The sequence below is a fragment of the Anas platyrhynchos genome, chromosome 15, assembly GCF_047663525.1.
Source record: "Anas platyrhynchos isolate ZD024472 breed Pekin duck chromosome 15, IASCAAS_PekinDuck_T2T, whole genome shotgun sequence".
Classification (NCBI taxonomy): Eukaryota; Metazoa; Chordata; class Aves; order Anseriformes; family Anatidae; genus Anas; species Anas platyrhynchos.
In genome coordinates this window covers 19898724-19917168 of record NC_092601.1, presented here as the reverse complement: position 1 = coordinate 19917168, position 18445 = coordinate 19898724, and the positions used below count along the sequence as shown (strand labels likewise).

The 18445-nt window shown below is 41.4% G+C and overlaps 2 protein-coding genes across 4 annotated transcripts; one reads left to right on the top strand and one right to left on the bottom strand.

Moving 5' to 3' along the window:
- Nucleotides 1–25: 25 nt before the first annotated feature.
- NSMCE1 (NSE1 homolog, SMC5-SMC6 complex component) lies at nucleotides 26–8138 on the top strand. The gene is given in 9 exon segments (XM_027469119.2): nucleotides 26–161; nucleotides 779–922; nucleotides 2436–2557; nucleotides 3850–3927; nucleotides 5286–5432; nucleotides 6406–6522; nucleotides 7344–7464; nucleotides 7911–7950; nucleotides 7952–8138. Coding segments are annotated over 8 exon segments (783 nt in total). The 5' UTR covers nucleotides 26–161; nucleotides 779–804; the 3' UTR covers nucleotides 7992–8138.
- Nucleotides 8139–9043: 905 nt separating this feature from the next.
- On the bottom strand, nucleotides 9044–15124 carry KDM8 (lysine demethylase 8). 3 transcript variants are annotated; one of them, XM_038186733.2, is made up of 7 exons: nucleotides 14588–15119; nucleotides 14325–14491; nucleotides 12701–12833; nucleotides 12225–12266; nucleotides 11280–11429; nucleotides 9566–9658; nucleotides 9044–9478 (listed from the first exon to the last, which is right to left on the bottom strand). In XM_038186733.2, exons 1-7 carry the CDS (start codon nucleotides 15056–15058, stop codon nucleotides 9314–9316), a joined length of 1221 nt encoding a protein of 406 aa, XP_038042661.2. In that variant the 5' UTR covers nucleotides 15059–15119; the 3' UTR covers nucleotides 9044–9313. The 3 variants fall into 3 exon arrangements, with proteins under 3 accessions (XP_038042661.2, XP_027324917.2, XP_038042662.2); XM_027469116.3 differs by lacking the exon at nucleotides 9566–9658 and having other exon boundaries at nucleotides 14588–15124; XM_038186734.2 differs by lacking the exon at nucleotides 12225–12266 and having other exon boundaries at nucleotides 14588–15123.
- Between the last annotated feature and the right edge of the window lie 3321 nt (nucleotides 15125–18445).

The following is an 18445-nucleotide window of genomic DNA, read 5'->3' as shown; positions in this document are numbered from 1 at the left end:
CCGCCGGAGCCGCGGGAAGCGCGCCCCCGCCACGCGTCACCACGCGTCACCATACGTCACCACGCGTCACCATACGTCACCATACGTCACCACGCGTCACCACGCATCGCTGCGCGCCTCCGCTCGCTCGCGCACAGCCCGGGGCGGCCGCCGCCGAGCGGGTCGGTGTCAGGCGGCGGCGGCGGCGCCTTCGGGCGGCCGTTGGGGAGCCCAGAGCCGCCTCCGGGGGCGACGCGGGGGACCCGAGTCCCGGCCCGGAGCAGCGTGCCCCGGGCTGGCCGGTTATTTGCTCTTCGGGATTGGCGGTTTCTGGAAGCTTTTGTCTTTCTTTGGCTGCGCGGTCGAGGAATTTCCCGAGGTTATTTTACTTGTGGCGTTTTTCGGCCCGTGCAGAGGGGCTCCTGTCCTAAGCAGGTTGCGCTCTATCTAGACAAGGGGCTCGGATGAGTAGCGAGCAGACGCGTCCCATACAAAGCTGTGCAGGATGTGCTGCCGGCTGTAGCGCATAACGCGGCCGAGGTGGCCTGGGGATGGCAGCGCAGTGCCTGCGTCGTTCTGTTTGGTAGCTCCAAGTGTTAGGCAGAACTCGTTGGACCTTGGCAGCGTGCTCATAGGCTGTGGTAGTTAGGCACTGTCTGTGTGCGAAGAACAAGCTGAGCCATCAGCTGAGCCCTGATACAATGGTAGAGAGTTGAACTGAAATCTTATTTATGCTTGGGGCGTATGATTTGTAATTTGTGTAAATATATGCGTTAATTTCAGTGTCTGTGTCTTGCAGCACACGAAGCCTGGTGGAATGCTGCTATGGCAGCTCAGATGTCTGATGCTCATCGACGGTTCTTGCAGGTCCTGATGTCACATGGGATAATGGAAGGATCAGAGGCTAGGAAGTTACACAGGTGCTGCTGTGAAATCCATAAAGGTGTGTCTCTGGAGAAAAAGTGGAGAGATGGAGATTTTTTTTCTTCATTTGCGATTTACAAATATTTAGATTTCTGAATACCATACGCCACCTAAAAAAAGTTAGAAAACAAAACCAACAAAAACTTCAACAACGTATTCTCTTTCTTTCCTAAAGTTAAAAGAACAAAACAAAACCCAACAACACAGCACTATGCAAACTAAGTTTTAATCCCGTCAGATTTATACACACCTTTGATGAAAAGTGTAAGAACACTTTTTATTTTATCAAAGTTGTTTTTTTTTTTTAGACTGTGTAAATACATATTTTTAAATATATTTTGACATTGGTAGCTGTGAAGTTTCCAGAATGTTCTCCTTCATACTTGTTTGGAAAGATTTGCTTTGGAATATAATACGAAGTGTATGCTGTTAATCCATCTCAAGTAGATCTGTCACATGACTAATTATTTTGTAAGCTGGTTAATTCTAATACATGCAATAACAAGCTCAATTTTATGGCATGTGGAACAAAAGTTTTGTTGTGTACTGTCTAATTTGTTTGAAATTCATGTTGAGACTTCAGTGGTACAGAAATGTGTAATCGGCTCATGATTTTTTTCAGATATCTGCTCACAGATCAGAGATCTGTTTCATCTCTAATTTTGAGAATGTGGTGGGCACAAACTGAAATAAAGCTGAAATGAGTGATGTTTTTAGCACTAATTGATTAGTTGGTTTTAGATATCTCAATCACATTTTCCCAGAAAATAATTAAAATAATAAAATTCCTGTATTTTCATCATTGTTTATGAACAAAATTGAAAAGGACAAAGAATGTAAGAACAAAAAGAGCCATTTAAAAGGAAAGATCAAAATGCAGTTCAAAGTAGTGGTTTTAACCAATTACTATTAAAAGGCAGAAAACTCCAGCAAATGTAGTTTCCATTACACATTTTGAGATCTGATATGCTCTGAAGTTATTTGCTAGCTCTCTAGTATTTGAGACTTTTAAAATAAAAGTCTTCTGAAATGTTACTTGGGGCTTTTGGTCATTTCAGGATGTCTAAGCGACAATAACTTCAGCAGCACAAGTGCTATCGATTCTTCTCTGTTAGGAGACTGATGTGCACAACCTGTTGTGAGCTCCATCTTGCCTGGTTGCCAGAAGTGGAGTCCTTTTTGGGTGATGGCACAATTTATGTATTTTCCTTAGTTAAAATGAGTCAGAGTCCATAGGTATTCAAACTCTGAAGCCAAAAGAACTTATTTCAGCACTTGTTCAAATTTTCAACTGAAAAAATGGAGCAGTAGGATACCATGATTGGCCTTTGAAGGTATACTCCTGTGTTTGTGAGAACCAAGCCACTGTACTTCTGTAAAAGAATTTATCATAAATGCTAGAGATGTTTGAATTCTGACTCAATAACTTAGCAATTAATTACACGTAAGAAAAATGTTTCAGTAGGTAACACATAAAAAGGTCTGCCTGATGTGTTTTTTTTTCTCTGTGTTTTTTTCTTACTTATTTTCAGTCTACTATGCACATGATAAACTGGATGATTTTATCGCTACAATTAATATCCGGTTACAGCCTTTGTTTATGCAGATCCGGAAAGGAATGTCTGAAGGTGATGGGAGAGCCCATTATGCCTTAGTAAGTATGTGATGTGCTGCCATCTTGTGTTTTTGGCTTCTCATAACGAGTGCATACACATAACCCCATGGAACAGTACAGTCTCCTGTGTCTGCTTTAAAATTAATTTCTGAATAATGTGCCAATAAAAGGTATGCATGCCTTCTGATTGTAAACTGGGCAAAAAACCTAACTGAATCTAAGTGCCATCTTTGGATGTTAAGAAGACTGAATTACTTAGGATCCTTTCACTATATAATACAAGTGCTATTTAGAAAAATCAGTTAGTTAGAACTGAAGGCTGCATCTGCCAGCACGATGAGACTTAATCTTAGCAGTGTCTTGTTTTGTTTTTGTGGGGCTATTCCACTGTTATGCTGACAGCTGCTGTAGAAGCTACTTGTAGAATGTGGAAGTGTGAAGATAAACTGCCAAGAGTGTAGGTGTGTGGGAACAGAACATGGCAGAAAGGACCATAGCAGTGTCTGATTTATTTAGCATAAACATTACTTAAGTGCTGAAGTAGGATTTCTTTTTCACAGGAGACTTTTTCTTGAGAGGAATTTTTAAACTAGAAAACGCGGGGAGCTCTCCAATATGAGTGTGTTTTTTTTTCTCAAAAAAAAAATAGTATAAAGGGGTGCTAAAGAATAGGCTAAAAAATTTCACTGGATGCTCTGTAATGCAAATGCCAAAGAAGGAAGGTTATATAGTGATTTCAAAAGACCATAGAGAAGGTCTTCTAATACTAGATTCTGCTTTTAACCTTTGTGTGTCATTTTGCAAATTAAGTTGAGCTAGTAATAAATAGCAGTAGGGTGTACAATAGGAATATTAAGTATAAGTTATTGTTCTTCATAATGAAACAAGCGTGTATCACAAAATATTTACTGCTACTGTCCAGCAGCACAATTATCCTGGTGGAATATAGTTCTACTGTATTCCTTTGCATCTTGTGTCAGAATTTGGCATTTTTTTCTGTTAGCTTAATACAAGCTTAAAATTTGGCCTTAAATTTTTTGCACTTGTCTACCTCCCTTTGTTACAGGCTATGGAGGGTGGGAAGTAGGATTGTTTAAGAATTTGGACTAGGCAGAGGCAGCTTTGGAGAACGTGTGGCTGGAAAGGTCAGGGGTTTTAAAGAAAGGAGTCGGGTACCATCTTTGTGCCACTTAAAGAAATGACATTTATTTCACTTAAGAAATGACATTCATTTAATTTCAGGATGATGTATTCTTTACCCTGGGAGATCTTTTACAATTTATGGTGTAGGAACACATGGGCGCTTTGAATTCAGTGTATTTTTTTTGTAGGTGAATCTGGCAGAAACTGAAATTACTAAAATGGCATCTGACTATGCAGAAAATGAATTAGAATTGTTTAGAAAAACTGTAAGTATGTCAGTTACTCGTTAGTAAATCACATTATCTGGGAAGGTACTCTGTTAAAATGAATGAAAATTTGAGATGTCTTTCAAGACTTAGTTTCCATCCTGCACAACTTTAATAATTAATTTTATCTCAAATCAAATAGGACGTGTGGTGTGAGAGATGGGAGTAACGATTGCCTGTTGAATGAAAATCACTTATTGATAAAATGTAGTTGTGAATGGGGGAGTGCTCCTTGGAGTTAATGACTTGGTATATCTTCTTTTAGTTAGACAAACATCCTTCCTCAGCAACTTTCTCCTAGATGTTTCAGTTGTGATTGCTGAATTTTTCACTGTCTTCAGTAGTTTAGTAATACACTGTACATTTTAATGTTATTACAAAAACGTTATTCCTTTGCTGATTTGAATGGAAATGATTGTGTCGTTACTGCTGTTGCCAATTTATTCTGTTTATTAAACTACTCAGAATGCTGATCGTCAAATAAGAAAACATATATTTGAGAAATTTCTAAAGTTCCAAATAGATCTATTGGGCTGAGATGCCAGAACATGCAATGTCTAGTTTCATATCAACAAACATTAATGAGTTGTGATCATAGCTTTGTATCTTGCATGTTTTAGTGAATTTTCTAGCACTTGGAAGACATAATTTCTCCAGCCATTAGACTTTCCTTGATTTTGCACTCTAACACTGTTTTGTACAAACTAGAAAGAGGTGTATTGATTGTTCTGTGACAGCTGCTGAAGTGTCATCTAAATTGGTAGTATGCAGAGTCTTCCCACCCTCTTTATTGGGGTAGAACCTATACAGCCATGTCAGCAATGCAGAGATGGTGTTGTCATGGTGCATGTTACTACTAGCATATAATCTCTGCATTCTGCTCTGTGATAACGTGTAGCAGGAATATTCCCATTGAGAGAATCTCTGAAAATTGATAATACTGCTATAACCTCTGTGTGCCAGACAGGTTCAGCAGTGTTAAATGAATTCAGAGTGCACCATCTCACTTTAGTAGTGAAAGACTTTTCTTCAAAAGAACATTGGCAGAGGTCAGATAAGAAGAAACAGATCTGTCACTTCTGAGAATGCTGAAGGGTTGCGGCTTCATTTAGGCAGCACTGAACAGTTCTACTGTGGAAATGCTTTCTTGGCAAAGATTAAAATTGTCAAAGTAACAATGATGGCTTTAGCCTTTGGCCCTCGTTCTGCAGTTCTCATTCCAGCCATATACTGCAGTATTTATCAGCACCCATACATATGGATGGTTTGTATGGGTGCTGAAAAAGCTGCATGTTGCTATAAGGTGTGTCTATCTAATTGCATGCTTTTTTAATGATTGAAAATGTTTCTTTTGACAGATGGACCTAATCATTTTATCAGAAAATGGCTTTGCCTGTTCTACAGATATTTTAAACTTAGCTGACCAACTTAAGACAAAGAAAATGAAGAAGAAGGAAGCAGAACAAGTGCTGAAAATTTTTGTGGAGGATAAGTGGCTCTCTGAGGTAACTGCTTTTTCTTTTAAAGTGTTTGTATTTTAATAGGTCCAGCTGTTATTTTCTCATGGATTGATGGCTGAAACTGTAGTTGTTTGTTAAATGATAGCAAAAATGGCTTTGTTAAGCCTGTGCTTATTGGTACTCTAGTCAATGATTTTTGCAGAAAAGCTTGTACATTTACAAGCAAAAAGTCCTCCGGTAGGTCTACACAGGACAATGAGGTTTCAGTTTCCTGTACCTGAGCTAGTGTGGGTATCTGTGCTCAGCCCTGCCTTAGAACATAAAAGGCATCATTTGTACACAGCAGCATGATATACTTAAAATTTGGAACAGAAGCTGGGGAAAAACTTTTTAGGTTGATCAGAACTGTCAGTTACATTTAGAATTCTTTGAAAAGCAGTGAGGCCAAGCACATTGAAATCTCCTGTATCAGAAACGCATTTTTGGAAAAATTGGAGAAATTGAGATTAGTTTTACCATGTGGATGTGACAATTGCTTGCCACGAAAAGTAAGACCTCAATCCCTTTTCTCCTGGATTTATCACATCATAGATCTCCGAATTGCTGCCACATGTTTTCTTAGGTTAGAGAGATTTTTCAGACACCTCAAGTCATAAATGTCTAGATGTGTAGAAAAACCGTAGAAGTTCTGCTAATGTTCAAATGAAAGTTTCCCAAACCATATGCCTTTAAGAAGAACATGTATGCTCCTCTGTACCTTTCAGGGACTACGTTAAAGGTGTGAGATTTTTTCTTACAACTCTCTTAAATTAATTCTGCCCCATCAAAAGTGTTTCAGCTTTGCATTTTATCAATGTAAGAATGTTTGTTTCATGATGGCAGAAAAAGCTTGGCTATGTTTGTTTCATGATGGCAGAAAAAACTTGGCTATCAAATGCTTCCTCGCAGGTGGTGAGGAAGATCTGAAAAGGAAAAAGGAACTAAAAGGTAGTGCTAACTTCATCATTTGTTTCCTTAGAGAAATGGGGAATATACTCTGCATACTCGCTGCATAATGGAGATGGAACAATACATTCTCAGCATCTACCAAGATACAGCAAGGAAGTGTAACATTTGTCATAGCCTTGCCATCCAGGTAAGAGTTTGATTACCGCAGCAGGCATCTCTTGATGGGCTTGTGTCACAGCAAAAGTTTGTGATACTTTCTCAAGTATTAGACAGACCCTGAAAATACTGGTGTTGCAATCTGGAAACATTGCACATGTATATATGTTTCAATGTAGATATTTTTATCTTCTGTCTTTGGAAAAAAATGTATAAACTTGGAGGATGGGAACTCGCCCAACCAACAACACTATTGTGCTGTCTTACTTTCCAAAGCCAGCAGGCTTGAGATGAACCCTTATCCTTAAACAGGCATAACGGTTAAGTGCTAGCTGTCTTATCTTTGGACCTTACAAATGGTAATCTTCTGTATGACAACCATTCATCTTTGGTTTGGGGATTTTGGCTCAGAGTGAACATGTATTTATATACAGCACTACTAAAGGACTATGTGTTGATATGTGGCAAGTTTCCAGTGTGGTCTTGTGTGAGAAGTTACAACCTGAACTCCTATTCCAAAACTACCAAATTTTCTTGCTCCTTACCGCTGAATCTTCTCATCTTCCAGCTAACATGCTTCCATAATACTACTTTTTCCATCCTAATTGCTCTCCTTTATTGCAGCTTGTTGTTGGGCTTGCAAGCTAAGTTATATCCGTATAGGAAAACAGCATTTCTTAGTTTCTAGGAGAAAAACTCTTTATCCTTTACCAGCCTTGATTTCCGATGTCTTCTAACTGTAATGTGTGAACCATTCTCAGGAATAAAGCATTGCCTATGTGTATTGGGACAACTTTATGTTGAACTGAAGGATAGATTAGAAAGGTTTTCTAGTAACACTTCTGATTTCAGAGCCAAGTATGTGAAACCTGTGGAATTGCAATGCATTTACCTTGTGTTGCAAAGTACTTCAAAGCTCAAGCTGAACCACGATGTCCTCATTGTAACGATTTCTGGCCTCATGAGATTCCAGGTACCAAGCAATACATTTAAAAAAAAAAGTGTAATAATACTTAAGAATGAATTGTGGTATTCCATGGTACTGCCAGTATTATTTACAATTGTAGTTGATTATCAGTTGTTTCTGGCTTCAGTTGTATATTTGAGAATTAACCATCCTTGTGCAACACTGAACCTGCAAAAATTCTATCTTATGGGCACTAGCAGATCCTGTGAATACATTTATCGTAACATTAAAGTTTTGAGGGATGAATAGGAACAGCACAAAAACATTAGGAAATACTGAGTTTCTAAGAAGATGGGAAACTCTTTAAGAATTTCTCCATTTAACCAGGGAAATTGGGCATTTCTGAACAGGAGCACAGAAATATATAAAGCATTTTTAAAATCTGTAAGTCATACTGTATCACTCCTTTTTCTTTCTCTGTCATTAACTTTGCTTTTTTTCTTTCTTTACAGATATGAGTCGGATAGAGTCCCAGTCATCATCAAAAAGAGATAGCAGAAAAGGACTTCATTCTTAGCATTAGACTACGTTAATAAAAATTACTTTCAATTAATTTTTTTCCCCATTCTGTGGCAGAATAGCCAGACTATATTCATTAGTAACAGTACACTGTTAAGTGTACTTTTTTTTCTGAGGTTTTAAAAGGCTTACAATAAAACAATCATTGATCTCTTCTCCTACACAGTTATGCCCAGACAACTTTCTTGGGGGTGGTTGTGTGTACACAAGTCTCCATATTCTTGGGTTGGGACTCTCAGTGCATGTTTGGGAACAAAAACTGTAAATGTTTTTGCTCAGTCTTGAAAGCTGATCTATGCCTGTGAACTATTAAAACCTGTGTCAGCTACCATGCCTGTGTCTGATGTAAGGCTAGAGTCTGAACTCTCAGCTGGCACTGTTGGCTTGGGTTTTGTCCTTTCTTTTGACAGAAGGGAGTTCATGTTACAGAACCAGGTTGCAGGCAGCTATGGTCAAGAAGAGATGGAATATTCCCACAATCAAAACTAGTGGGAAGGAATAGTACAGGACACTTGGGGCAATTTCAGCTTTTATCTGTGAAGTATTAAAAGAATCTTGGATGTTTATTTATTTAAGAACTAGGACTTCACTCTCTCCAGTTTTCTGTAAAGATTCATTTTTCTTTAAAAAGCGACTTAAAGAAAAGACAATGTTACTGCCAAGTGCCAGAGCAGAGTGTTGATACATCTTACCTTGGTAGAAATGAAAGGGACTCAAAGACTTCCACTGCAGAATGTCTGCAGTTCAGCTGACTATCAAAGTATGATTAAGCTTCAGTTTATTTAATTGCTATTAAACTAAGGATTAACTACACTTAGTGACTTTCCTAGTCCCTAACACTTACCTTCTTCCACCTAGGAGACTGGTATCTTGCTTCATGTTACTTTTTTTTCCAGATATATTGAACTTTTGGGCTGTCACTTTTACTCCATTTTTTACTATTTTTAAATCCAAGTAGAAGATAACACTAACCCGATGTTCCAAACAGTTGAAAAGCAGTCATGGCACTGTTGATATATAGATGTGTTTCAGATACATACACACATACACAATGATGAACCAACAGTTGCTTTTTACAAGGAAGTTATATTGAAAACATCCACAAAAATAAAGTGATTGAAGCAACTGCTGTTTACCCACATTTACCCATCCAGATTTCTTTCACCATACTGAAACAAGGATTTTTATTTATTTTTTTAATCCAGCTCTGGCCTCTGGATAGTGAAAAAATATTCTCATGTTTAAATAGAATTCACTTGGGAAGCATGCTAGATGCTACTTTTCCTGACTTTTAATTGCTATTACAATACTAACAAACTTCATGCATGCTTCAAAGTTATGACCACCAGAAACTGACAGAGAAGCTAGTATCAAGAGATCGTATGTAGTGCCAGTATTTAACTGGAATGAACAGAACCTGTCCAGGCATCAGAATGCAGCACTGACATGCAGCCTTTCTAAAATTGGGAAACTTATTTAAGTCCGGATCTTCTACATCAACCTATTAAAAACAAACAACAATAGAATGTGTTAAATATGATTTGATAAAGTAACATTACTGACACTAAAAATTCAGGCAACTATTTACCTGGCTAGTATTGTGAAGAATTTGTCCTTCATGTGGGTAAAGGTTTTCTGAATCTTGTGGTGAATAAAGACAGACATACTTTCTTCCAAATACCTGCACATATTAAAATGAATGTTTTCTATCTGCCATGAACCCACCTATTTTTGGAAAGTGACATGTTCAATTAACTAGTATACCATACTGTTGGCTACAGTTGGCATTTAACACTAAATAAAATATGTTATTTTTGTTATTAGTAGAGATGCTATTATAATAAAAAGTTACATCGGAGTATGGGAATCCAAGTACCTGCTCCATTGGAACAGATGAAATTCAAAATACCATATATATATATATATGTAACACCTATAACCAAATTACTTCTAAGTTCAGTGGTCAAGGCACCCAATTTATGCAATGTTATTTGAGCCCTACAGCCAGGAAGCAATTGTCAGAAGAACTGAGAATACATCAGCAGGCAGAGATACAGCCTGGCAGTGAATGTTAAGCTTCCATGTACTCCCTTAGTTGTTATTTCTGCATCATCATTAAATTAGTTCACGGACTCACAGGCTGGATGAGGTGGGAAGGGACCTCTGGAGGTCATCTGGTCTAACCCCACTGTTCAAGTGGGCCAGCTAGAGCAGCTTGCTCAGGGGCATGAGCAGGCAGCTGAATATCTCAAAGGACAGAGACTCCACACCTTTCTGGCAACCTCTGACAGTGCTCAGTTACCCACACAGTAAAGAAGTGTTTCCTGATGTTCTGATGGAACCTCCTGCATTTCAGTGTGTGCCCATTGGTTTTCATCCCATCACTGGGCACCGCTGAAATGAGCTTAACTCCAGTTCCTTTGCACCCTTCCTTAAGGTATTTTTCTATATTAATATGGATATTAGTTAGATCTCTAAGGAACCAAGCATTAGGTGGTATTTTTACTAATGCATGGAACTATGTAAAATGTTAGTTACTGTAAATACTACTTCACCTAACTCTCAATGCATGCACGAATAGATAATCTCATGGGGTAACATGAAGCGGATGCACCTAAGTCTACCCACCATCCTGCTGTTCAGGAAAACCAAAGTCCTTTGGACACTGTAACAGTATCAAGGTTTTTCCCAATTTGGTTCCAAATTCCTTGTGTGGCCTTGGAAAAGCCACTTCTTGTTATTGAATCATACAATCATTTAGGCTGGAAAAGACCCTTAAGATCAACAAGTCCAGCCATCAACCTAACACTACCATGTCTACCACTAAACCCTGTCCCTTAGTGCCACGTCCACATGTCTCAAATACCCCCAGGGATGGGGAGTCTGCCGCTTCCCTGGGCAGCCTGTTCCGATGCCTAACCACCCTTTCTGTGAATAAATTCTTCCTGGTATCTAACCTAAATCTCCCCTGGTGCAACTTGAGGCCATTTCCTTCTTGTAGTGAGTGGCCCAAAACCGAAAACAATATTCAAGGTGCATTTGTGCATTGTCATTTCCATTCACCCGTAGAATGAGGGTAAGTGATGGTTAATCTCAATGACTGGTTGTAGTTAATGATGGCATTAAGTTGCATCAGTGTTGCTGCATCAATGCAAGAGAATAGCGAAATAATATCTGCCTATTCACTATCTTTCAGTTATCCATCAACTTGTCTGCTGTCCTTGTCTCTAATACTTACACACCATACACATTTTTTCTAGCTATAGCATTGACGGCTTGCATAGAGTAAGCAGAGTACAGACCTGGGCTAAAAAATTTTGCTGGGGATCCTGATGAAGAGGTGAGATAGTTCCTTCTGGGCCAAACCAAGCATTAATGGTGATGTCATCTTCTTCTCCTTCCCCCAGGCAGCAGTAGTCAGGGATACTGATATCCTCTTTCAGTTCTGGGATCTACTCCCATAAAGAAATGAACATTAAAAAAGGTATGTACTAACTTGCAAAAGGTGTACAATTCATAGAGTAACAGGGCTTGACACAAAGAAAACAAATGACCTGCTTGTTCTGCAATGGCAGCAGAGAAATAGCTGGGCTGCTGGGAATCTGCAGGACATGTCCTCACGCTTTCTGTCCTAGCAGATTCTGTTGAAAGGAGGTGGAAGAAAAAAGGAAAGGGGTTTCTTATACTTCAGAGACCCCATTTGCTTCAGCAGAAGCCAGAGAAACTCAGGGAACGACAGAACTACAAGAATAAGCAGGTTTGCTATTCAAGGAAAAAGAGCAGCTTATCTTTTATACACTAAGCTTGATTCTCTGTGTGATTCCTTTTCCTATCTCCCACCAACCTAATCTCTGCTTAACTAAAATGATATCGCAGATTTGATGAACATATTGCCACTGAAGTCAGTTTCCCGTCCAAACCTCCTCCCTAACTTGCCTATTCTTTGGGAAAATGCTGCTTTCCAGGTAATATCCCTGTAAATAAGTGCTACATTGTACCGAAACAGCCCTAAAATCAAACACCTTCGCCTCTGAAAGGCTTTTCTTTCCACTCCTTTTATTCAGGTGGAACAAAATCCTCCCTTTGGAACAAAATCCTTCCTTCAAAACAGTTGGAATATAAACTTCAGACTTATTGTCAATTCCTCATATGCCCTTCCATCTAGTAGAAATTACATTCTCAGGGATGATTTGACACACAAAGGGAACACTTGACTGCAGAGAGGAAAAACATTTATGCAGTTTTACCTGATCAAAAAGCTGGTGCTGAGCAAGGTATCCTACACTGTTCTGAAATTACAGCAGAGAAAGAAAAATGCATAGTGACATACAGGGTAAGACTTCTTGGTCATTAATGTACTTATAGGTAAAAATTTACTTGTAAGTAAGAACATGTATTTACAATGTACTATTTCAGAGTAATAGTACTAGAATTGCTTCAACAGTTCACTAGTATAAGGGGTCTTCTGAAATACCAACTTAAATCTATACTGAAATTATAAGAGTGTAGACGCATCCCCACAACCACGGTCGTTGCAGTAACTATTTGTAGCTTCAGATCTCACAAATGTCAAACCTTTTAATTCAGTGCTATGCTTATCGCCTAACCTCACCTTCAGCACCACCTCCAAGCGTGTTTATTCTAATAAGCTCCAACTAGGCAAATATTCTATACCAGTACACACTGATGCTTTTGGAAATGAAAGAAAAATAGAGTAACAGACCTCATTCACAATATACTGGTTGATGAAGTCATTGACAGTCATGAGCTTCTGAGACCATTCCTCATCTGTGTATCGGGAACCCAATTCTACAGGGACTGTGCGACACCCAGCAACTTGACAAATATAGTCCACGCTGAAATGAAAAAAAAGTTCCATCACTCTTTTATATTTCTCTTGTTACCATTTTTGAATGTGAGGACAATCAGTCGAAATAAATCTTTCAGGGTAATAAAGCCACTACCATGAGTTTTTCATCTCTTAAACCAACAAATGAGAGAGACAAAGGTTAGCAGTAAACAACCCAAGCAGGAAGAAACCAAGTGGCTAACATCATCTGTGTAATACACAGATATAATATACTGCCTGCTTGTTTTTAAAACCTTGTTTACCTCAGTTATTATTGTTTCCTTAACAGTTAGGGAGATTTAAGCAGTTAGTCTCTTGGCTACTGATGGCTAATCTTTTTGTTGCCTGCAACCAAGTTTGCTAAATAAAATACTGTTTCTTGTTACTATTAATGCTAGATCAACTGTCTACCAGTGCCAGATTCTGTATACAGATGCCAGTAATATCCACCCTGGCTAAAGTCAGAGGAATTCCTTTGAAGGGTGATGCACATCTCTTCATTGACCATGATATTAATTATATTAAGAAGTTCATCATTTTAAGTATCTGAAGATAGGCAAAAGAGTACCTTGGCTGAAAAAAAAAGACAAAAATCCCTAAGAAATAACAAAGTTACATACATAATAGTACACATATAAAATATAGATAACCAGTTGTATTATATATATATACACACACATAATGTTATATATAAAATATGTAACAACAATCTACATTAAATCATTAAATTAACACAGATTTTACCCTTGGCTGTGGAACGGAAGGATATAAGCAATCCTTCAAACTAAGCCTGACTATTTTTTTTTCCTTTAAACGGAATCACAAGCTTTAGCTCACAAATATTTGGTTCTCATGACTGGAAATGTTGGCACCATTGCCTACATTAACCTAATGGCACAATCTTATTACTCACTCCTAAATTCAGCTGTCTGAAACTAAACACTCAAAAGAGCTACTGAGCAAACATCACTACTCGTACTTGTGAATGAAAGAGACAGTTATGCTTTATTCATGCCTCTCTGAAATTAAATTCCTGTTGCACTATTTATCAGCAAACTCTGGGATGTAAGTATCACCAGCATCTGATCTTAAAATGAGAGTAAATTCACTGATACAGTTAGTGGTTCATACTCACCTCTAGTTTCCAGTTACGTACAACACCGTGCAGGGAATTTGCCAGGGTTCTCTCCTGCACCAGACCCTGAAAGGAAGAGCTGGGTTCCAATGCAGTCTCTGCCAGCACCTGATTTCCCTGGCACACGGGAGCACTTACAACATGATGTTCTAAACTGATTTGATTCACTTTACTTCTAGCATCTATAGAAAAACATTTACTGAGCAAAGACAGAACTGCAGCAGGAAGATACGCCCAACAAAAATCAGTCCTCTCGGTGCTTGTCTTCTGTAGAGGCGTCTACAGCTACAAGGCGCGCCAAGGCATCTGATGCACAAAATGATCCTCGTCCTTAAGCACGGGGAACAAACACTGATTTCTCACCTCCACTTCTTCATACACGGCCAGTGGTCAATAATTCCCTCCAAGACAACAGGCTTTTGCGGAATTAGATAGTTGTCTCTGAAGTGCTCTAGCGAAGGGCAGCGAACGTGTGGAAGCGCTTCTTCTGGCTGCACCACGGGCGCCGGAGGGGGCTCAACCCGGGCCCTCTGCAACAGAAACGCCCTCATCAGGCTGTCCCCGCGGCTCCCTCCGCCGCCCACCGCGCCCGGAGCGGGGCCTTGGGGAGCCCCGGGCCGCCGTACCTTGGCGCTGCCCCCGGCCGCCGCGCGCCGCTTCCCGCGGGGCAGCCGCGCCTGCAGGAGGCGGACGAGGCGGGCGAGGGCGTTGTCCAGCACGGAGGCGCCCATCAGCAGCCCCATGTCGCACAGGCGAACGGCGGGCGCCAGCGGGCGGCAGGCGGCGACCTCGGCCAGCGCGCCGAAGAGGCAGCCGTAGGCGTAGACCTGCCGCCAGGCCTTGCCGACCTCCCGCCACGGCCCCGCGTTCAGCTTCTCCCAGGCGTAGTCGCGCAGGACGTCGCCCAGGCGCCGCAGCTCCGCCGCCGCCGCCCCGCACGGCGGGCCCGGCGCCCCGTAGAGCAGCCCGCGGGCCCGCCGCAGCAGGGGCGGGACGCAGTCGTCCACCTCGCCGCTCAGCGCCAGGGACAGCTCCTCCTCGGCACCGGGCAGCAGCGCCCGCGCCTCCGCCCACAGCGCGCCCGCCGCCGCCGCCATGGCCGCGCCGCCGCCGGGGGAGCGCGGGCGCGTCCCGGCGCTGCGGAGCGGGCGGAGCCGCGGCCCGGCGACCGCGGGCGGGGCGGGCACAGCCGGCTGGGCCCGGGCGGGGCCGGCCCCGGGAGCCGCGAGCGGGTGCGTCCCGCCGGGCCTGCAGGGGGGGGCCGGCTGTCCGGGTGTCCTTGTAGCCCAGCTGTCCCCTATGGCCCAGGTGTCCCCTGCGGCCCAGGTCTCTGTGAACGCTGTAATAATCGCCAACACGCAATGCAGGTGTCACTTGGCCCCTTCACCTGCAAACCTGCTGGAGTTCAGTAATCGTGTGATTGATTGGTGCAGCTATTTGTATTAATATACGCATCCAATCTAGTTTTCTTCGTGGAGTGTCTTAAAATTCTAGTTGGTTTTATTAGTTTGCCCATTTAAAAAGAAATCCTTATATGTACAAATGTTTTAATGGAGTTAACAGCAGCTAACAATATTTATTCATTAACATTAGTGAACATTGCTCAGAGCCATTTTTCTCTGAATCTGTTTCCAGCAGTTGATCTAGGCAGAGCTGGCTCCTGGAGCTCGTTCATTCTGCAGCATGAGAGAAGGGTGTTCAGGTGGGTTTGTGTCCGGTGGCAGGCACAAGCGTACAAACTGCTGGGCTGCTGCAGGCACCACAACCTGCCATGTCAGGGCTACTAGCGCTGTGCCCATGGTGACTGATGTCTGTGATTTTGATGCTTGTGTGAGATGGTGGATATGTAATCCCCTGCAAGAGTCTAAGCGGGGAAGATGCACTCAGGAAGGGCCTGAGTGGTGTAAGCCTTCATTGCCCATCCCAGCAGAGGATGCCTGTCAGTGTTAGCAGTGGGCGCAGGGATGAAGTGGAGGAAAGGCTGGTGCTGCTGCTGCTCTGCCATGTGTGTTTTAGGATAAATAGATTGTGAGTAGGACTGTTGGCGTACCTTCCATGAGAACTACATTCGCTTAATGCTCTTCCTAGCCTCCACCCAGCTGCCCTGCCCCCCTCCCCTCCCCCAAATAAATAAATAAATAAATAAATAAATAAATGTGCCCTGTGGTCCTCTGGTGAGAGTGTAAACTGATAATTGCCATGGCACTGTTTGTTATCATGACTGACTCTGATTTTCCATTACAGAGGATGAATGGTTGTCTCTTCCTCTGAAAGAACAAAATAATAATAAGACTTACAGATTTTGGATGTCTTCCTGGTTGCCTCTATCTGCTCCTTTGGATAGGAGATGAATAATATTGATTAATAATACATAGAGAATTAATTGTTGCGCAAGAATTATTTTCCACAGATAAGCAAATTCTTCCCGCTCAAGAGTGACAAAGCCACGCATTTTGATTGTATCTTGGAGTCAAGCATAACTGTAAAGCAAAAGTGTAATGATGGATATGTCTTTATCAACCTGTTCCCTGCATTGTGTTTTTATCACTGCCATCTGCTCTGCTCAGAGTGGCAGCTGCCAGGTCTCACAAATAGCGCTGTCATGTACTTTCATGTAGAACAACATATTGTCATAATTTCTCTGATATTACTAGATGAAATTGCTTTAAGTGAGATAAGGTGGCATTTTGCTTGGCGCTTTGGAGTGCATTTCATTGCAGTATGTGTAGGACACACAATGTTCTTTCTGGAGCAGGCTATAAAAGCACACCAAGTTCTACTTTCAGAAATTATTGGAAAATGCTTCTTTTTCCAAAAATCTTATGTAACATCCATCTGGGACATACGTGGCAGTGCTAAGAAGCAAATGAGACATATTCACTATTAGTATTGCTTACATATGTAGCCTTAATTACCTTTGCTGAATGGAAATTTTGTAAGTTAGACTATTTTTAAAATTCAATTATTTCTCTTTTTGCTTATATCAGTTTGAATCGCCTTCATATTTGCAAACATATTCTGACAGCTTCTTCAATGTTAAATGAAACAAAAAATCTTTACAAGAAATTTTTACAAAATTCTTTATGGCAGTAGGTACTCCTCTTGTTGTCTCAGCTGGACCCTAGGGGACCCTAGGTGTGTGTGTGTGATGGGGGAGGGGGATAATTTTATTCCATGAGGTGTCCGGTCTAAGCTGTTCTTCTAGGCTCTCTTGAGTAATGGGAGAGAGAGATGCCTTTAGAGAGGAATTCTTCCCAACCTGAAATGGGGTAGTTAGGGTGGACAAGCAAGTGGAGTAAATTGCTCTATGTGGGTGTCTGTTTCTCTCCTCAGTCTATAGAAGGAAGCTAAAAGACTACCTTAGATGACCTTCTTGCCTTTTAGGCAGATAAATATATCACAATCACGGAATGGTTGAGGTTGGAAGAGATCCAGAGATCATCTAGTCCAACCTCCCTGCTCAAGCAGGGTCACCTAGAGCATGTTACACAGGATTGCATCCTGGTGGGTTTTAAATATCTCCAAAGGAGGAGACGCCACAACCTCTCTGGGCAGCCTGTTACAGTGCTCTGTTACCTGAACTGTAAAGAAGTTCTTCCTCATATGGCAAGGTGTAGGTGAGGTGAATGACATACTGAATATAAACCAACACATCCTCTTGTTCTGAGTGCTTGCTTGCTTGCGCATGAAGTGTAGCAAAATATTTGGTGTAATCTGTCTTCACAGAGATGTCTACTTATGATTAATAGGATACATCCTCTTTTACATATTCAACTAATTCTTTTGGATGTGTGCTTAATGTGTTTTTTACTACACAGGTAGTACCAATGATTTCCAGAGTAAGTAGAATCACAGAATGGGTTGGGTTGGAAGGGACCTTACAGACCATCTGTTTCCACCCCTCTGCCATGGGCAGGGATACCTCCCACTAGGCCAGGTCACCCAAAGCCCCATCCAGCCTGGCCTTGGGCACTGCCAGGGATGGGGCATCCACAGCTTCTCCGGGCAGCCTCTTCCAGTGCCTTACCACCCTCTGAGTAAAGAATTTCTTCTTAATGTCTAATCTAAATCTCTCCTCTTTTAGATTAAAGCTGTACCCCCCTTGTCCTATCACTATCTGCCCATGTAAAAAGTTGTCCTCTGTCTTTTCTATAAGCCCCCTTTAAGTACTGAAAGGCTGCAATGTCTCCCTGGAGCCTTCTCTTCTTCAGGCGGAACATCCTCATCTTTCTGTCTTTCTTCATAGGAGTGGTGCTCCAGCCCTTTGATCATCCCTTGTGGCCTCTTGTGGACCTGTTCCAATAGGCCTATGTCTTTCTTATGCTGGGAGCCCTGAGAGCTGAATGCAGTGCTCCAGGGGACAAGAAGGTTGTGTGAAACCCTTTCAAAAGCTTTACATAAATCAAGGCGGATGACATTTGTTGCCCTTCCTTTGTCCACCAATGCCATCACCTGTTGTGGAAAGTAGTTGGACAGTCTCTTCT